Source organism: Scyliorhinus torazame, chromosome 11 (genome assembly GCF_047496885.1).
Source record: "Scyliorhinus torazame isolate Kashiwa2021f chromosome 11, sScyTor2.1, whole genome shotgun sequence".
Classification (NCBI taxonomy): domain Eukaryota; kingdom Metazoa; phylum Chordata; class Chondrichthyes; order Carcharhiniformes; family Scyliorhinidae; genus Scyliorhinus; species Scyliorhinus torazame.
Window position 1 is genome coordinate 67112492 of NC_092717.1, and position 13117 is coordinate 67125608.

At 48.0% G+C, this 13117-nt stretch overlaps 1 protein-coding gene across 1 annotated transcript in view; it reads right to left on the bottom strand.

Moving 5' to 3' along the window:
• LOC140385928 (regulator of G-protein signaling 22-like) overlaps window positions 1-13117 on the bottom strand; it is a 927092-nt gene that overhangs the window by 887294 nt on the left and 26681 nt on the right. The window contains exon 3 of the mRNA XM_072468579.1: window positions 5552-5614. Within this exon, the coding sequence (XP_072324680.1) occupies window positions 5552-5614 (63 nt within the window). The remainder of the gene's footprint in view (window positions 1-5551; window positions 5615-13117) is intronic.

Here is a 13117-nt window from a genome sequence, read left to right on the forward strand (position 1 = left end):
TAAAGATCAAAGCCAAAGGCTCAGCAATCTCCTCCCTAGCTTCCCAGAGAATCCTAGGATAAATCCCATCCGGCCCAGGGGACTTATCTATTTTCACACTTTCCAGAATTGCTAACACATCCATCCTCGTTATGAACCTCAAGCCCTTCGAGTCTAGTAGCCCGAATCTCAATAGTCTCCTCGACAACATTATCTTTTTCCGGTGTGAATATTGAAGAAAAATATTCATTGAGCACCTCTCATCTCCTCGGACTCCACGCACAACTTCCTGCTACTGTCTTTGACTGGCCCTACTCTTACCTTAGTCATTCTTTTATTCCTGACATATCTCTAGAAAGCTTTGAAGTTATCCTTGATCCTACCTGCCAAAGACTTCTCATGTCCCCTCCTGGCTCTTCTTAGCTCTCTCTTTCGGTCCTTCCTAGCTAACTTGTAAATCTCGAGCGCCCTAACTGAACCTTCATGTCTCATCTTTACATAAGCCTCCTTCTTCCTCTTGACAAGTGTTTCGACTGCTTTAGTAAACCACGGTTCCCTTGCTCGACCACTTCCTCCCTGCCTGACAGGTACATACTTATCAAGGACACGCAGTAGCTGTTCCTTGAACAAGCTCCACATTTCCATTGTGCCCAATGGAATGGAATACTGTGCCTCTCCATCCGATGCATCCCAAGTCTTGCCTCATCGCATCATAATTGCCTTTCCCCCAGATACAACTCTTGCCCTGCGGTATACCTATCCCTTTCCATCACTAAAGTAAACGTAATCGAATTGTGGTCACTATCACCAAAGTGCTCACCTACCTCCAAATCTAACACCTGTCCTAGTTCATTACACAGTACCAAATCCAAAATGGCCTCGCCTCTCGTTGGCCGATATACATACTGTGTCAGGAAACCCTCCTGCACACATTGGACAAAAACGGACCCATCTAAAGTACTCGAACTATAGCGTTTCCAGTCAATATTTGGGAAGTTAAAGTCCCCCATAACAACTACCCTGTTGCTTTCGCTCCTATCCAGAAGCATCTTTGCAATCCTTTACTCTACATCTCTGGAACCTTTCGGAGGCCTATAGAAAACCCCTAACAGGGTGACCTCTCCTTTCCTGTTTCTAACCTCAGCCCATACTACCTCAGTAGACGAGTCCTCATCAAACGTCCTTTCTGCCACCGTTATACTGTCCATGACTAACAATGCCACCCCTCCCCCTTTTACCACCTTCCCTGAGCTTACTGAAATATCTAAACCCCGGCACCTGCAACAACTATTCCTGTCCCTGCTCTATCCAGGTCTCCGAAATGGCCACAACATTGAAGTCCATGTACCAACCCATGCCGCAAGTTCACCCACCTTATTCCAGATGCTCCTGGCATTGAAGACACACTTTAAACCACCTTCCTGCCTGCCGGTACACTCCTCCAACTTTGAAACCTTACTCATGACCTCACTACACTCAACCTCCTGTATACTGGAGCTACAATTCAGGTTCCCAAGCCCCTGCTGAACTAGTTTAAACCCTCCCGAAGAGCATTAGCAAATTTCCCCCCCAGGATATTGGTACCCCTCTGGTCCAGGTGTAGACCATCCCATTTGTAGAGGTCCCACCGACCCCAGAATGGGCCCCAATTATCCATAAATCTGAAACCCTCCCTCCTGCACCATCCCTGTAGCCACGTGCTCAACTCCTCTCTCTTCCTATTCCTCGTCTCGCTAGCACGTGGCACGGGTAACAACCCAGAGATAATAACCGTTTGTCCTAGATCTAAGTTTCCACCCTAGCTCCCGGAATTCCTGCCTTACATCCCTATCCCTTTTCCTGCCTATATCGTTGGTACCTATGTGGACCACGACTTAGAGGGATACGGACCCAGGAAGTGACGAAGATTTAGTTTAGACGGGCAGCATGGTCGGCACAGGCTTGGAGGGCCGAAGGGCTTGTTCCCGTGTTGTATTTTTCTTTGTTCTTTCTTTGTTCTCAGGAAGTAGTTGAGGAAAACATTGTATGGTTTCACGAAGCACTTGGGGCGAAGGGGATCAAACAATGTGGGGCGACTGAGTTGGATGGTCAGCCATGCTCATAATGAATGGCGGAGCAGGCTCGAAGGTCCAAATAACGTCCTCCTGCTCCTATTTTCCATTTAGTAATAATAATAATAATAATCTTCATTGTCATAAGTGTCATGTGAGAGTACTTTTTAAAAATGGGTGTCTATCAAATAGCTGTAGTGGGTGTACCTTTAAGAAATGGATGTTTGTCTAATGGCTGCAGTGATGTCAGAGAGTGGGCTGTCTGTCTGCTCTTACTTTCGCTGTTGGCTGTCTGCTACAAGGTGTGTTTTAGTTTAGTTTTGAGAGCTGGATAACTGCAGGCAAAGCAAGGAGCTGTATAAGGATCTCTCTCTGCAATCTAAAGACTGTCTCCAGATCATTGGAGGATTTCAAAGTGCTGACTGCTCTCAGGAGAGAATTTAAATCTTATCTCCGTGTTAAAGAGGGTATTTGTCTTCTGGATGTTGCAAGGAAAGTTTAAGAGTTACTTATACAATATTGTATCTTTGGGGATTATTGGTATTGATAGTTGTTAAGATGTTTACTGTGGGTTTATAAAGTGTTAACTGGATTTTATAGAATAAACATTGTTTTTGTTTTAAAATACTCTAGTTCTCTGTTGCATCACACCTGTAAAGTGGGTCCTTGTGCTCCCCATAACCACAATCTATTCAAAGTTATGGGTCAGGTGAACTCCATGACACACATTGGGGTTCTCTAAACTGGCCCATAATACAAGTAGGCTTACATTAACACTGCAATGAAGTTACTGTGAAAAGCCCCTAGTCACCACATTCCAGCGCCTGTTCGGGTGCAGAGGGAGAATTCAGAATGTCCAAATTACCTCATAGCACGTCTTTCGGAACATGTGGGAAGAAACCGGAGCACCCGGAGGAAACCCACGCAGACACTGGGAGAATGTGCAGACTCCGCACAGACAGTGGCCCAAGCCGGGAATCGAACCTGGGACCCTGGTGCTGTGAAGCCATAGTGGTAACCACTATGCTACCGTGCTGTCTGTGCTACCCAAACCAGTGCTGCCCGAAGCACGTGCTACCGTGCTTTATGTTTCTACAAGAACAGAAGATTGGTGAAGACAAACGTAGGTCCCATTGCAGTCAGAAACAGGGGAATGTATAATAGGGGGCAAGGGAATAGCTGAGCAAATAAATACATACTTTCTAGAATGTGTTGATGACTCCTACCATCACTTTGCTGCTGATGGAGAGTAGACTGATAGGACGGTATTTGGCTGGGTTGGATTTTCATGTTTCTTGTGTACAGGACACACCTGGGTAACTTACCACATTGCCTGGTAGATGCCAATGGTCTGGCTGGACTGGAACAGCTTTGCTAGAGGAAGTTCTGGAGCACAACTCTTCAGTACTATTGCCAGAATATTATCAGGGCCCATAACCGTTGCAATATCTAGTGCCTTCAGCCATTTCTTGATATCACATGGAGTGAATCATATTGGCTGAAGACAGACATCTGTGATGCTGGGGACCTCCAGAGGAGACCAAGGTGGAGCATTCACTCGGCACTTCCGAACGCCTCAGCCTCGTCTTTGGCACATATGTGCTGGGCTCCTCCATCATGGAGGCTGGGATATTTGTGGAGCCTCCTCTTCCAGTGAGGTGTTTAATTGTCCACCACCATTCACTGCTGAATGTGGCAGGACTGTAGAGCTTAGATCTGAAGCGTTGTTTGGAATCACTTAGCAGTGTCTATTACTTGCTGCTTATATTGCTTGAACCAAAAGTAGTCCTGTGTTGTAGGTTCACCAGGTCAACACCTCATTTTTTGGTATGCCTGATGTTGCTTCTGGCATGCTCTCCTGCACACTTCATTGAACCAGGATCCCTTGGCTTAATGATAATGATAGAGTGGGGGACATGCCGGGCCATGAGGATTGTGGTTCAATACAATTCTGCTGCTGCTGATGGCCCACAGTGTCTCATGGATGCCCAGTCTTAATTTGCTCGATCTTTTCGAAATGCATTCCATTTAGCAAGGTGCCAGTGCCACACAATGGAGGGTATCCTCAATGTGAAGACCGGACTTTGTCTCCACAAGGACTGTGCGGTTGTCACTTCGACCGATACTGCCATGGGCAGATGCATCAGCAGCAGGCAGATTGGGGAGGATGAGGTCAAGTATGTTTTTCCCTCTTGTTGGTTCCCTTTCCACCTGCTGCAGTACCAGTCTGGCAGCTATGTCCTTTAAAACCCAGCTCGCTCAATCTGCGGTGGTACTACCTAGTCACTCTTGGTGATGGACATTGAAGTCCCCCACCGAGAGACTATTCTGCGTCCTTGCGACCCTCAGTGCATCCTCTAAGTGGTGTTCAACATAGAGGATTCATCAGTCGATGGTAGCCAGTATGTGGTAATCAGCACGAGGTTTCCTTGCCCTTGTTTAACCTGAAGCCATGACACTTCATGGGGTCCAGAACCGATGTTAAGGACTCCCAGGGCAACTCCCTCCTGACTGTAGACCACTGTGCCGCCACCTCTGCTGGGTCTGTCCTGCTGGTGAGACAGAACATACCCAGGAATGTTAATAGTGGTGTCTGGTAAGGGCTGGTTTAGCTCAGTGGGCTAGACAGCTGGTTTGTGATGCAGAACAAGGCCAGCAGGTTTAATTCCCGTATCAGCTTACCCGAACAGGCGCCAGAATGTGGCGACTAGGGGTTTTTCCACAGTAACTTGATCCTTGTGATAATAAAAAGGTTATTATTGTCTGTAAGGTATGATTCTGTGAGTATGACAATGTCAGGCTGTGGCTTTACTAACCTCCCAATTCTGTCACAAGCCCCCAGATGTTCGAGGATGGCACAGTAGCACAGTGGTTAGCACAGTTGCTTCACAGCTCCAGGGTCCCGGATTCGATTCCCGGCTTGGGTCACTGTCTGTGCGGAGTCTGCACATTCTCTCCGTGACTGCGTAGGTTTCCTCCCACAGTCCAACAAGTGCAGGTTAGGTGGATTGGCCATGCTAAATTGCCCTTAAGTGTCCAAAAAGTTTAAGTGGTGTTACTGGGTGACGGGGATGGGGTGGATGTGTGGGCTTAGGTAGGGTGCTCTTTCCAAGGGTCGGTGCAGATTCAATGGGCCGAATAGCCTCCTTCTGCACTGTAAATTCTATGATGAGTCTGTGTTAGTAAGGAGGACTTACTATGCTTCTCTGAATCTACCATTCCATGGGCTTCTTATTGCACTTTGTTTTGGTTGAGCCCTGACTATGGATTTACAATGTACATTTAAGATTTTGTAATTAGTGAAAATTACTACGCTTTAAATTTGCAATATACACTGATATGTTGTACAGAAAAGTATTTCGTAAAATCCACAGCAAATCTTCAAAAATGGCACAGACATTTGCAACAGGAAAAGAAATCACAACTGCAACCACATTTTCATAATAGTAAAGGAACAGCATTGCTGCCATGTCCATCATAATTTAAACATTACACAACTACGTCATCAAGAAACCACTTACAAATAAACTGAGGAATATATTGAAGTAATCCACCAGTAGATCATCCGTTACCAGGTAATCTTCCTGGAAATAACAAAATGAAGAATTAATTAAAGGAAACACGTTTGCTACACTTTATCTCTTTCCCCATTCTTTTCAACCATAATAATAACGAATACTAGCGTGCGAATCACCAGGATCCGGGATTGGTACTCGAGAGCCTGACAAGCTACAGCACATATAAGCACTCCACTGCCCAGACACTCATTTCAGCCAAGAAGATGCCGCCCCGAAGAGCAGCAGTGAGGTTCGCCAATGCAGAGCTGGAGATACTGCTGGATGCCATGGAGGAGAGGCAAAACATCCTGTTCCCCTAGATGGGCAGGAGGCTGCCACCTGCCAACATCAATCGGGCCTGGAGCAGCTGGTGAGTCAGTTTCAGCGGGAGCAGTGCGGAAGTGGCTGCTGGGAGGTAAGTCTGTCCTTTAAAAGCTCTTGTCTTTGCAGGGGCAGGCCAGTCGATTTCGGCGGGAGTGGAGCTGGTTGGTTAGTCAATTTCAGCAGGAGCTGAGAATTTATTTATTTAATTTTTAAATTAGTGTTTTAGGCGGGAACAGGAAGTCGACCCGCGGACGTCTGGGAAGACCCTCACCAATAAATTCTGGTGGAGAGGAAACCCGAGACACTACACGTGTAGTGTCTCCCACCTGCCCTCCTCCTCTAACCTAATAATAAAACCCATTCGTCTGATGTAAGTACCATATTTTATTATATTTTTTATAAAAAATTTAATTTAGTTGTTAGCCAGATCTTGGTAGAAAGTTAGAGGAATGGCAGGGAAGGGTGTGCAATGTTCCTCCTGCAGGATGTTTGAGGTGAGGGATGCAGTTAGTGTCCCTGCTGATTTTACCTGCAGGAAGTGCTGCCATCTCCAGCTCCTCCAAGACCGAGTTAGGGAACTGGAGCTGGAGTTGGAAGAACTTCGGATCATTCGGGAGGCAGAGAGGGTCATAGATAGCAGCTTCAGGGAATTAGTTACACCAAAGATTGGAGATAGGTGGGTAACTGTAAGAGGGACTGGGAAAAAGCAGTCAGTGCAGGGATCCCCTGCGGTCGTTCCCCGGAGAAACAAGTATACCGCTTTGGATACTTGTGGGGGGGGGGACTTACCAGGGGTAAGCCATGGGGTACGGGCCTCTGGCACGGAGTCTGTCCCTGTTGCTCAGAAGGGAAGGGGGAGAGGAGCAGAGCATTAGTAATTGGGGACTCGATAGTCAGGGGCACAGATAGGAGATTTTGTGGGAGCGTGAGAGACTCACGTTTGGTATGTTGCCTCCCAGGTGCAAGAGTACGTGATGTCTCGGATCGTGTTTTCCGGGTCCTTAGGGGGAGGGGGAGCAGCCCCAAGTCGTGGTCCACATTGGCACTAACGACACAGGTAGGAAAGGGGACAAGGATGTCAGGCAGGCTTTCAGGGAGCTAGGATGGAAGCTCAGAACTAGAACAAACAGAGTTGTTATCTCTGGGTTGTTGCCCGTGCCACGTGATAGTGAGATGAGGAATAGGGAGAGAGAGCATTTAAACACGTGGCTACAGGGATGGTGCAGGCGGGAGGGATTCAGATTTCTGGATAACTGGGGCTCTTTCTGGGAAGGTGGGACCTCTACAGACAGGATGGTCTACATCTGAACCTGAGGGGCACAAATATCCTGGGGGGGAGATTTGTTAGTGCTCTTTGGGGGGGTTTAAACTAATGCAGCAGGGGCATGGGAACCTGCATTGCAGTTTTAGGGTAAGGGAGAATGAGAGTATAGAGGTCAGGAGCACAGATTTAACGTCGCAGGAGGGGGCCAGTGTTCAGGTAGGTGGTTTGAAGTGTGTCTACTTCAATGACAGGAGTATACGAAACAAGGTAGGGGAACTGGCAGCATGGGTTGGTACCTGGGACTTCGATGTTGTGGCCATTTCGGAGACATGGATAGAGCAGGAACAGGAATGGATGTTGCAGGTTCCGGGGTTTAGGTGTTTTAGTAAGCTCAGAGAAGGAGGCAAAAGAGGGGGAGGTGTGGCGCTGCTAGTCAAGAGCAGTATTACGGTGGCGGAGAGGATGCTAGATGGGGACTCTTCTTCCGAGGTAGTATGGGCTGAAGTTAGAAACAGGAAAGGAGAGGTCACCCTGTTGGGAGTTTTTTTATAGGCCTCCTAATAGTTCTAGGGATGTAGAGGAAAGGATGGCGAAGATGATTCTGGATAAGAGCGAAAGTAACAGGGTAGTTATTATGGGAGACTTTAACTTTCCAAATATTGACTGGAAAAGATATAGTTCGAGTACAATAGATGGGTCCTTTTTTGTACAGTGTGTGCAGGAGGGTTTCCTGAAACAATATGTTGACAGGCCAACAAGAGGCGAGGCCACGTTGGATTTGGTTTTGGGTAATGAACCAGGCCAGGTGTTCGATTTGGAGGTAGGAGAGCACTTTGGGGACAGTGACCACAATTCGGTGACGTTTACGTTAATGATGGAAAGGGATAAGTATACACCGCAGGGCAAGAGTTATAGCTGGGGGAAGGGCAATTATGATGCCATTAGACGTGACTTGAGGGGGATAAGGTGGAGAAGTAGGCTGCAAGTGTTGGGCACACTGGATAAGTGGGGCTTGTTCAAGGATCAGCTACTGCGTGTTCTTGATAAGAATGTACCGGTCAGGCAGGGAGGAAGGCGTCGAGCGAGGGAACCGTGGTTTACCAAGGAAGTGGAATCTCTTGTTAAGAGGAAGAAGGAGGCCTATGTGAAGATGAAGTGTGAAGTTTCGGTTGGGGCAATGGATAGTTACAAGGTAGCGAGGAAGGATCTAAAGAGAGAGCTAAGACGAGCAAGGAGGGGACATGAGAAGTATTTGGCAGGAAGGATCAAGGAAAACCCAAAAGCTTTCTATAGGTATGTCAGGAATAAGCGAATGACTAGGGAAAGAGTAGGACCAGTCAAGGACAGGGATGGGAAGTTGTGTGTGGAGTCTGAAGAGATAGGCGAGATACTAAATGAATATTTTTCGTCAGTATTCACTCAGGAAAAAGATAATGTTGTGGAGGAGAATGCTGAGACCCAGGCTAATAGAATAGATGGCATTGAGGTACGTAGGGAAGAGGTGTTGGCAATTCTGGACAGGCTGAAAATAGATAAGTCCCCGGGTCCTGATGGGATTTATCCTAGGGTTCTCTGGGAGGCCAGGGAAGAGATTGCTGGACCTTTGGCTTTGATTTTCATGTCATCATTGGCTACAGGAATAGTGCCAGAGGACTGGAGGACAGCAAATGTGGTCCCTTTGTTCAAAAAGGGGAGCAGAGACAACCCCGGCAACTATAGGCCGGTGAGCCTCACGTCTGTAGTGGGTAAAGTCTTGGAGGGGATTATAAGAGACAAGATTTATAATCATCTAGATAGGAATAATATGATCAGGGATAGTCAGCATGGCTTTGTGAAGGGTAGGTCATGCCTCACAAACCTTATTGAGTTCTTTGAGAAGGTGACTGAACAGGTAGATGAGGGTAGAGCAGTTGATGTGGTGTATATGGATTTCAGCAAAGCGTTTGATAAGGTTCCCCATGGTAGGCTATTGCAGAAAATACGGAGGCTGGGGATTGAGGGTGATTTAGAGATGTGGATCAGAAATTGGCTAGCTGAAAGAAGACAGAGGGTGGTGGTTGATGGGAAATGTTCAGAATGGAGTACAGTCACAAGTGGAGTACCACAAGGATCTGTTCTGGGGCCGTTGCTGTTTGTCATTTTTATCAATGACCTAGAGGAAGGCGCAGAAGGGTGGGTGAGTAAATTTGCAGACGATACTAAAGTCGGTGGTGTTGTCGATAGTGTGGAAGGATGTAGCAGGTTACAGAGGGATATAGATAAGCTGCAGAGCTGGGCTGAGAGGTGGCAAATGGAGTTTAATGTGTGAGGTGATTCACTTTGGAAGGAATAACAGGAATGCGGAATATTTGGCTAATGGTAAAGTTCTTGAAAGTGTGGATGAGCAGAGGGATCTAGGTGTCCATGTACATAGATCCCTGAAAGTTGCCACCCAGGTTGATAGGGTTGTGAAGAAGGCCTATGGAGTGTTGGCCTTTATTGGTAGAGGGATTGAGTTCCGGAGTCAGGAGGTCATGTTGCAGCTGTACAGAACTCTGATACGGCCGCATTTGGAGTATTGCATACAGTTCTGGTCACCGCATTATAGGAAGGACGTGGAGGCTTTGGAGCGGGTGCAGAGGAGATTTACCAGGATGTTGCCTGGTATGGAGGGAAAATCTTATGAGGAAAGGCTGATGGACTTGAGGTTGTTTTCGTTGGAGAGAAGAAGGTTAAGAGGAGACTTAATAGAGGCATACAAAATGATCAGGGGGTTGGATAGGGTGGACAGTGAGAGCCTTCTCCCGCGGATGGATATGGCTGGCACGAGGGGACATAGCTTTAAACTGAGGGGTAATAGATATAGGACAGAGGTCAGAGGTAGGTTCTTTACGCAAAGAGTAGTGAGGCCGTGGAATGCCCTACCTGCTACAGTAGTGAACTCGCCAACATTGAGGGCATTTAAAAGTTTATTGGATAAACATATGGATGATAATGGCATAGTGTAGGTTAGATGGCTTTTGTTTCGGTGCAACATCGTGGGCCGAAGGGCCTGTACTGCGCTGTATTGTTCTATGCTCTATGTTCTATATGTTTTTCTTTCTGGATAAATCGGTAAAGAGCGAGACAACAAGGAGAAATCCCCCTTGTGAGGAGAATTGGACCAGAAGTGGCTGTGTGAAAAGACAAAGTCCTAAAGGGAGTCGCAAGCAGAGCTGGTAACACGGGACAACATGGCGGAGAAGCAGGGCCGCGGGGAGACGGCACAGTGGTTGACGGATCAGCTGAAGTGTTTCGAGGATTGCTTTGCCAAGTTGAAGAAGGACACGCTGGATCCGATTAAGGCTTTGATTGATCAAGTGGTTCAGAATCAGAAAACCCATGGGCGAGCGATCCAGGAGGTGCAGCAAAAGTTGTCCAAGTACGAGGAGTACATAACCGTGATGGAAAGCAAGGTGGGGTTGATGAACGACCGCCAGAAAAGAATGCAGGGGAAGCTGGAGTACCTGGAGAATTGGTCCAGGAGACAGAATCTCAGAATTGTCGGCCTCCCTGAAGGCAGTGAGGGATCAGATGCAAGGGCTTTTGTGACGGACATGTTGGAGAAGTTGATGGGGGTTGGGGCGATCCCTCGAATTGGACAGAGCGCACAGAGCCGTTGCAAGGAAGCCCCGAGCGAACGAGTTGCCGAGGGTCATGGTGGTACATTTTCACTGTTTCATGGACAAGAAACACGTTTTACGGTGGGCCAAGAAAGAACGGAGCAGCAAGTGGGAGAACTGCAAGTTGCGCATCTAATCAGGACCTGGGAGCGGATTTGGCCAAGAGGGTTCAATCTGGCAAAAACAATCCTCTTTAAGAAAGGGGTGAAGTTCGGGATGCTGTACCCAGCCCGTCTCTGGGTCACACATGAGGAACGAGACTTCTATTTTGAAACACCAGAAATATTAAAGAAATGAAGCTGGAGGCAAATGAAAAGGAGGGCAGCACGGTAGCATAGTGGTTAGCACAATTGCTTCACAGCTCCAGGGTCCCAGGTTCGATTCCGGCTTGGGTCACTGTCTGTGCGGAGTCTGCACGTTCTCCCCGTGTGTGCGTGGGTTTCCTCCGGGTGCTCCGGTTTCCTCCCACAGTCCAAAGATGTGCAGGTTAGGTGGATTGGCCATGATAAATTGCCCTTAGTGTCCAAAATTACCCTTAGTGTTGGGTGGAGTTACTGGGTTATGGGGATAGGGTGGAGGTGTGGACCTTGGTAGGGTGCTCTTTCCAAGAGCCGGTGCAGACTTGATGGGCCGAATGGCCTCCTTCTGCACTGTAAATTCTATGAAAAGACACTGAAGCCTTGGAGAAGTACTGTGGCGGCGATTTGTTGTGCTGGGTTGCATAAATATAAGTACTGCTATGTGTAATAAGGGGCTGTTTGGATGTCTAAAGGTAACTTTGTCTTGCAGGGAGCTGGTTAGAGGGGGGGGGATAGGCTTTGAATTTGGTTCGACTTTTTGTGTGATTATTTTTCTAAAGTGACTGTTTCTTCACTGGAAAAATGACTGTTTCTTCACTGATGTTTGTTTACTGGGGAATGTGATGCTTTTAAAATGTTTATTCTTGTGGGGGGAGAGGGGAGAGAACAATGAGGAGACAGACTGCTTGGTGCCGGGGCGGGCGCTATCATGTCAGCATGGGTCAGCTGACTCTCGGAGGCGCAGTGGGGGGGGCGAGCAGGTGTTAAGCTGGAGCTTGACTTGGGGGGTTGGGTTTCTAGTGTTGCTGCTGGGGGGGGGGGGGAGCTGCTTTGCTGACAGGGGAGGAACTGTTACTAGGGGACAAATGGGAGGTCGGGAACGGCGACTGCCCGAGTGGGGACTCAAGGAAGCGGAAGGGAGCTCGGGGCTGGCCTAACAAGGGTGATGGCTAGTCGGCCATTGGGGGGGGGGGGGTTGGAAGTCCCCCCGACAAGGCTGATCACATGGAATGTTAGAGGACTGAATGGGCCAGTCAAGAGGGCCCACGTATTCGCGCATTTGAGGGGGTTGAAGGCGGATGTGGCAATGCTACAAGAGACACATATAAAGGTTACAGACCAGATGAGATTAAGGAAGAGGTGGGTCGGCCAAGTGTTCCACTCAGGACTGGATTTAAGACCAGGGGTGTCGCGATCTTGATCAGCAAACGAGTGGTATTCGAGGCAGGGAGAATCGTGTCAGACAAGTGGGGGTAGGTACATAATGGTGAGTGGGAAGCTGGAGGGGGTGCGGGTGGTACTTGTAAACATATAATGCTCCGAATTGGGACAACATGGAATTTATGAGGCAGGGTTTAGGTAAGATCCCAGACTTAAGAGTCACATAACCTGATCATGGGAGGGGACATCAATGCAGTCATTGATCCGGAATTGGACCAGTCAAAATCCAGGACAGGGGGGAGGCCAGCTACGGCAAAGGAATTGAAGGGTTTTATGGAACAGATGGGGGGGGAGTGGGGGGGGAAAGAGAGTAGACCCATGGAGGTTTACACGGCCGAGGGCGAAGGAGTTTTCTCACATGTCCACAAGGTATACTCTCAGAGAACATAGAACAGTACAGCACAGTACAGGCCCTTCGGCCCTCTATGTTGTGCCGAGCTTCGTCCGAAATCAAGATCAAGCTATCCCACTCCCAGTCATTCTGGTGTGCTCCATGTGCCTATCCAATAACTGCTTGGAAGTTCCTAAAGTAGCTGACTCCACTATCACATTCCACACCCTAACCAGTCAAAGAACAAAGAACAAAGAAATGTACAGCACAGGAACAGGCCCTTCGGCCCTCCAAGCCCGTGCCGACCATGCTGCCCGACTAAACTACAATCTTCTACACTTCCTGGGTCCGTATACATCTATTCCCATCCTATTCATGTATTTGTCAAGATGCCCCTTAAATGTCACTATCGTCCCTGCTTCCACCACCTCCTCCGGTAGCGAGTTCCAG